The following is a 6,925-nucleotide window of genomic DNA, read 5'->3' on the forward strand; positions in this document are numbered from 1 at the left end:
ATGTGTGTGTGTGTGTGTGTGTGTGTGTGTGTATGAGCGTGTAGTTTGTGTTTGTATATATATATATATATATATTGTAAAGTAAATGTTTATACACACGTCTGTATACACATGTATTCGTGCTCATGATTTTAGTTCACAAACAGTCACAAATTGGCTTATTTCTATCTCGATAATTATTCAAATATATTTTTGAGTTTCGCTTCGCAATATATATTCGTTGATACCGAATTTGTATGTGTGTGGACTGCAAATCTACAGATCCGCTCGATTTTCTACATTTTATTTTGTAGTGACTGTACTCCTTTCGGCAACACGCAGATGAGCTTTTTTCACATCAGTCTGATTTATAACTGGGTACCAAATATTATTGCATCCGAATAATATGTTCATATCCATCCACGATCACACATGATTCTCGTAGTTGTTTGCATATCTTCTTTTTTTGCAGGTTCCCCTTGTATTTGTCCAGATAGTGAGCAGGATGAGAATTTTACATCATTTATATCCCAATATCAAATTTGAATTTTGCGTAGACCTGTGAGACAATATACGTTAGTACTACGACATGTTTTCACTGGTGTGTCGATTTCTTTTGTATCCCTTTTAGTGGGTGATTCAACGCTATTCTGAACTCATCGAAAGCGTTTCGAATTCGCACATTGATCGGCAGGTAGGGGCAGAGATGGAGGAAGTGGAAGTTGCTTCCATGACAAAGCAGATGGAGGTCTTCAAGAGCCAACTAGAAATTTTCGCGACTAAACACAAGAAAGATATCCGGAAAAATCCTCAATTCCGTGCTCAATTCCAGCAAATGTGTGTTCAGGTTGGAGTCGATCCGCTGAATTCGAAGAAAGGTAAAAAGTTCACAAATTACAACGTTGTCATGTGTTTTGGGTTTCCACATTGGGCTGAGAGACAAGAGACACCAGCCATTGCACAGGAAACACTCGTAGTGTTCAAGCGCAGTGCTGTATATGTTGAATTGCTCACATTCTTTTCCTGGCCGTGTGCGTAGGTTTCTGGTCGGAGCTGCTCGGTGTGGGCGATTTCTATTTCGAATTAGGCGTGCAGATTGTAGAGGTGTGCCTCGCTTCCCAAAAAAGAAACGGTAAGTGAACCCATGTTTTGGAGAAGACATAATTTACTGTTGTAGTAGCTTCCTTTCCGAATAAATATCTACCCTAATGTACACGTATTCAGTGTACAGTGACCGCTGAATACCAAACGATCGAGTGATACGTTGCAATATCAATAGACTTCCATGATGCATATAATTAACGGAAATTTTACTTGCATCTTGTATCTTACCAGGTGGTTTGATGGAGATGGATGATGTGATGAAATCGCTGAAGAAGGTCCGACCCAGGAACGCCCCCGAAGTATCGCAAGACGATTGTGAAAGAGCAGTCAAGACGTTGAAAAATTTAGGAAAGGGTTTCGATTTCCTGAAGGTAAGGTGGTTTCAACCACTGGTATATTCGTATATAGAAGTAAGAATGTACATGTATGGACCTCTAGATAGCCTATGCACATACCTATGCTCATAGATTTACCTGTTGTCATGCTTAATATATACTTTAGGTGTACATATTACTATACATATATATATTGCAAACAAGTACACATGCTCTTACAGTTGATGTAAATATATAAATGCCCATGCGTGGTCGGAAGTGTTAAAAGTATACGTTTTGAGCTATTTTTGAAAGAACTGCATATATAGTACTTTTAGTATTTATTTGGTACTTCAATTTTGATTGAGCGTCGACAAAAATAATCCAAAATGATTGATATCGATCTTGAAAATGGCCGCGGAATAGAAATAATCACATTCAACGATGAGTCGTGTGTGTCCACTCCATTATTTTCCTTTGATTATAAAGCTATAGAATGATGCTTTGTGTAGGTAGGAAATGATTCGCTGATTCAATCAATCCCGGCTGAGCTCAACAAAGACCATCAAGCTGTTTTCAAATTGGCAATGGAGTCTGGGTTTGTCACGCTATCGCAAATGATCAAGGAACTAAAGTGGACCAAGCTACAAGGTGAGTTTACATGGCGAGAGAGCTTTCGCTTGATAGTAGTCTATTTTTACCCGCTGGATAGATACATCGTGATTTCGTTGTCTCTAATGTAGTCAGGCTTCGTATGTCAGGCTTCTCATCGTATATCGATTTCTTCTACACTGCAGCTACGAAATGTCTAGAATTCTTACTGAAAGAAACGTTAGTATGGCAAGATGATCAAAGTGGGGCGGAGACCACATACTGGTTCCCGTTCTTGTTGGGTCGCGCGACGTAGAAAAGATCAGTTTTTCTTTAATCTTGCAAAAATGAGCAATGACGGCAGCTGACTCGGTACTAAATGCTGCATTCTAATAGTCGAAGCACCATGAAGCGTATAAACGTCTGCCCCAGCCGAGCACGGAATGCCTAGCGCATGCGAAGCACACCTTCATATATGCTCATACGGTGGAAGGATACTCAGTTCCGGTTGTCGCGTCTTGAGCGAAGAAATTTGCCATTCACTTGCCCTATTATATGGGAGTCAATTCGATTGCTGTGCCCACCTGAAAGTCCATATGAATCCACACAATATCGTTCAGCACCAAGAATTCGGTCTTTAAATGGAATGAGCATGTAATTTAAACGCTACAAAAGGGGGTTGGAAACAGAACTTTGCTGGACGAGTCCAATCGAACGGCACACATAAATCATGAAGAGGGACTGGAATAAACCGTGCAAAGCCTATACTTTCTGACAGGAGATTTCTTATCGTCTATCATTGAATTTGAAATTCATAAGTAGATAACTCTGCGCAGCTGCAATTCGGACTAAATAGTGAATATCGACTCGTCAACATTCTCAATGCACCCCACCGCGCAAACTTCGACGCGTCCACGGATGCTATTTGTATAATCGTCGGCTAGTAGAGGTGAGAATCAAAGTAAAGCAAAATTTCGCCCGGTGTGGTTATATATGTATGTAGGGTGAATAACCAATAATGTATAAGTATATGGTGCTGCAACCGCAACCAGCGGACTTGTTGGCTTTATACACAAGTAGCTTACTAGCACTGAATAGGTACATGGCAATAGATCATGCCCGTTTGTGGGCCATATTTAATATGTATTATTCTGATCATAAATCATCGATCAATTTCTAATTAAACGCGATCGGAAATAGCTGTAGTCGTCTATGGACCTCGCAGCGTGCATTAATTGGTGCGTCCCGCTGCCCATTAAATGTCTGTCGAATATCGACAGCAATTAATTTCTATGCCTTCCGGTATACTAAGATATTGATGTCTACATCGATACGATGCTAGTGCTGCCTACGATACCTAGCTTGCGCTTATGTACACGCATAGAAGCTCTTCCTATACGAGTTGCGCTATATGGCATAGTCTTGACCGATCCAGCTAAGAGTCATAATACCAAACGTCAGTGATGCCATGATCACTCCCGAGCAGACCACAGATGGTTTCCTTGGTGTACGTCGAAGGTTCGATCAGACGACTGCATGGAGTGCTCTCGCGAACGATTGGGTAGTGGACACGCGTTACGATAACTATCACATAAGTAATGTAGCAAGCACTATAGGTCGGGATTTACATCATTCCTGATATTTTTCCAGTCACTGGGTCGAGGTCAATATCATAGTAACATGGCCGCGTGGGCAGGCCGGGCATGGTGCTCATCTGTACAGAATAGGTTTGGAAAGCATTTTAGCTTGTGAATTTCAACAATCGGATGCAGCCAAAACATCCCAAAACTCCAATATGAACTGTCACTGGGCAATTCGAACAAGACTATTGCGACTTACCGTCCCGCACAGTGGATACAGAAAGTTTGCACCAGCGCTGAGCCGTACGTCTCGGATGGGAATGACAAAGCCCTCAGGCCGACCCTTAGCAGTGGGGTCTGCTGATAGAGAGAGATGTGTTTTGGCCATACATATGGGCAGGTTTCCGAAGCCCTGTCGCGTGTAGTCCTCGATTCGTGATGCTGCTAGAGGACTGATCTCAATACCACTACCGCCATAGATTTCCTTGACAATGGTCTCGATCTTAGCCTGGTGATGTGCAGGTACACGAAGATGTGAGTTCGTAAGGCGCAGACGCTTATCTATGCAGGGTGACAGACTACATTCTCAGTAGCAAACGAAATATGCCAACAGGCAAAGTGACAGGAGGGTGTAGTATATCCCGTACCAAACAATACACACAGACATACCTCGATTGGCTGTTCCAATTCGTACAGCACCTTGAAGTCACTCTCCAATTTACATGCTTCTACCACTTGCTGGGCCAGTTCCACAGCTCCTGCACCACCCTCCTTCCAGTGATCAGCCTCGACAGCGCCACGGGCACCGGCACTGATAGCTATCTCTCGGATGAGTTCGACCTCACGCGTCGTGTCCGATGTGAACCGATTGATGGCTACGACAACAGGGACGCCAAACTGTTGATGATTGGAAGCAAATCAGGGATGTCAATCACATTTTGTCTATAAAAACAGGTATACAAAGTAAGGATAGACAAAGAGCAAGCGCGATCAACATGCAGTACAATATTTAAAACGATAGCGTTTGTTAAGATTCTTAACCGCAATACCTTATTCGCACTCTCAATGTGTCGAGCGAGATTGGATGAGCCTAATTTCACCAAATCCAAGTCTTCGGATGTGTACGCGCTTGGGAGTTTCTTGCCCGCAACGACATTAGGACCGCCGCCGTGCATTTTGAGGGCTCTGACAGTGGTGACCAGGACAACACAATTAGGGATATCCCCACTGGCCCTGCACTTGATGTTGAAGAATTTCTCCATGCCAATATCTGCCCCGAATCCGGCCTCCGTCACAACGTAACCGTCCTCGCCCACCAGTTTAAGGGCCATTTTATCGGCAATTATAGAGCTATTGCCGTGCGCGATGTTTGCGAACGGTCCACCGTGCACAAAAGCAGGCGTTCCCTCGAGCGTCTGCATCAGTGTGGGCATAAGTGTATCCTTCATCAGCACAGTGACTGCGCCTGTGATACCTAGATCGTCAAGCGTGAGAGGATCGCCATCAACGCTAGATGCAAACACAGCCTTAGACACGCGTGTCTTGAGATCACTCAAATTGTTAGACAACGCGAGGATGGCCATCAGCTCACTCGCCACAGCGATATCATACCCCGTCTTCCGCGTCAGGCCTTTCTCTGTAGCGGACTCGCCGATGGTGATCTCGCGCAGAAAGCGGTCGTTCACATCCACAACCCTTCGCCACGTGATCGTAGACGCATTGATAGACAGCCGAGCAAACCGCGCGCGCTCGCTCTCGCTGAGCTCTGCCGGAAGGCTCTGAGTTATGCCGAGCTTTCGAAGGCGCCTCAGCTGTATGTCATTGAAGGACCGTACTCCCTTGTGCTCAGGGACGAGGCGGTTGAACAGCGCCGTGTCGGTCTGTGTGCTCTCGTGCAGTATACGCGCGTCAATAGCGGCGGCGACCAGATTGGTGGCAAGTGAGATGGCGTGGATATCGCCCGTGAGATGCAGATTGAAGTCCACCATGGGCACGACTTGTGAGTAACCTCCTCCCGCTGCACCCCCCTTGATACCGAATGTGGGCCCCATCGACGGCTGTCGAATGCAGGCGAATGCGTTCTTTTGCAGATGCGCACCCAACGCCTGCACGAGACCTATAGCGGTGGTGCTTTTTCCTTCTCCCAATGGTGTGGGATTGATTCCAGTCACGCAGACGTATTTGCCATTCTTTTGGCTTTGTAACCGTTCAAGCACAGCCGAGTTGTCGATCTTGGCAAGGCCCATTCCATACGGCAACACTTCCGATCGGTCCAACCCTACTTCTTCAGCTAAGCTTAGCACAGGCTTCTGCACCGCTACCTCCGCGATAGCAATATCGCTTGGCACGGGATCTAGTTTCTTCAGAGGGGTCGGCATGAGTTTCCAGTCACCCCCTTGGGGCCGTACACCACGGTTGTAAGCTTCTAGTGTGTTCTCCAGCAGCATGGCCACGGTCATAGGCCCCACACCGCCGGGCACTGGCGTGATTGCAGACGCAACTGTCTTGCAACTGTCGAAGTTCACGTCTCCTACCAACCTGCTACCAGACTTGCGCGTAGCATCGGCCACGGAATTGATCCCTACATCAAGAACCACGCATCCAGGTTTGAGCATGTCCCCTGTCACGAACCCGGGCTTGCCAATGGCAGCTATCAAGATATCAGCCATGCCAATGATTGATGTCAAATTCGCTGTCTTCGAGTGACAGAGTATCACAGTGGCGTTGTGCTTCTCTAGCAACGAAGCTATGGGTCGACCCACAATATTACTACGCCCCAAGACAACAGCCACTTTGCCCGCAATGGGAAGGTTATTCTCCTGCAGCAAAGCAAGACAGCCTTTTGGTGTGCAGGACACAAACGTACTCTTCAGATCGCCCTTCATCAAAAGCCCGACATTTGTCGAAGTGAATCCGTCAACGTCTTTGGAATGGTGCACGCTCTCGGTGACGGTCTTCTCATTCAAATGGGACGGAAGCGGCAGCTGAACCAGGACACCTTGAAACGAGTATGATGTACAGAAGGTGAAAAATCAGTATTCCTATTGAGTGTACGATTATACGCGGACTATTTCCTGAACAGGTGCCCGAGTAAAACAATGCAGAACTGGAACGGTAGATCTGTGTGACAAATCTGGCACTGGTGGTGTGCTGTACTGTCGAAATATACATATCTGCACGAGATGCGTGACATTGTTCCAAGTCATTGCCAAACTGCGAGCTGTTGTTAACTATTAATTATAACCGTCCTCCTAAGTGTGCCCAAAAGATGTATAGATATATATATATATATATATATATATGTGTGTGTGTGTGTGTGTGTGTGTGTGTGTGTGTGTGTGTGTGTGTGTGTGTGTG

At 45.6% G+C, this 6,925-nt stretch overlaps 2 protein-coding genes across 2 annotated transcripts in view; one reads left to right on the forward strand and one right to left on the reverse strand.

The window, feature by feature from the left end:
• The window catches only part of SARC_04418 (vacuolar-sorting protein SNF8), a 3,583-nt gene extending 611 nt beyond the window's left edge, over positions 1–2,972 (forward strand). The window contains exons 2-6 of the mRNA XM_014301749.1: positions 674–857; positions 1,019–1,111; positions 1,315–1,454; positions 1,910–2,048; positions 2,195–2,972. Of these exons, the coding sequence (XP_014157224.1) occupies positions 674–857; positions 1,019–1,111; positions 1,315–1,454; positions 1,910–2,048; positions 2,195–2,304 (666 nt within the window). The 3' untranslated portion in view covers positions 2,305–2,972. The remainder of the gene's footprint in view (positions 1–673; positions 858–1,018; positions 1,112–1,314; positions 1,455–1,909; positions 2,049–2,194) is intronic.
• Positions 2,973–2,992: 20 nt separating this feature from the next.
• Positions 2,993–6,925, reverse strand: part of SARC_04419 (C-1-tetrahydrofolate synthase, cytoplasmic) — a 6,118-nt gene continuing 2,185 nt past the window's right edge. The window contains exons 4-7 of the mRNA XM_014301750.1: positions 4,618–6,566; positions 4,238–4,465; positions 3,828–4,076; positions 2,993–3,702 (exon numbers count right to left, since the gene is read on the reverse strand). Of these exons, the coding sequence (XP_014157225.1) occupies positions 3,613–3,702; positions 3,828–4,076; positions 4,238–4,465; positions 4,618–6,566 (2,516 nt within the window). The 3' untranslated portion in view covers positions 2,993–3,612. The remainder of the gene's footprint in view (positions 3,703–3,827; positions 4,077–4,237; positions 4,466–4,617; positions 6,567–6,925) is intronic.

This window comes from Sphaeroforma arctica, assembly GCF_001186125.1.
Source record: "Sphaeroforma arctica JP610 unplaced genomic scaffold supercont1.247, whole genome shotgun sequence".
Classification (NCBI taxonomy): domain Eukaryota; class Ichthyosporea; order Ichthyophonida; genus Sphaeroforma; species Sphaeroforma arctica.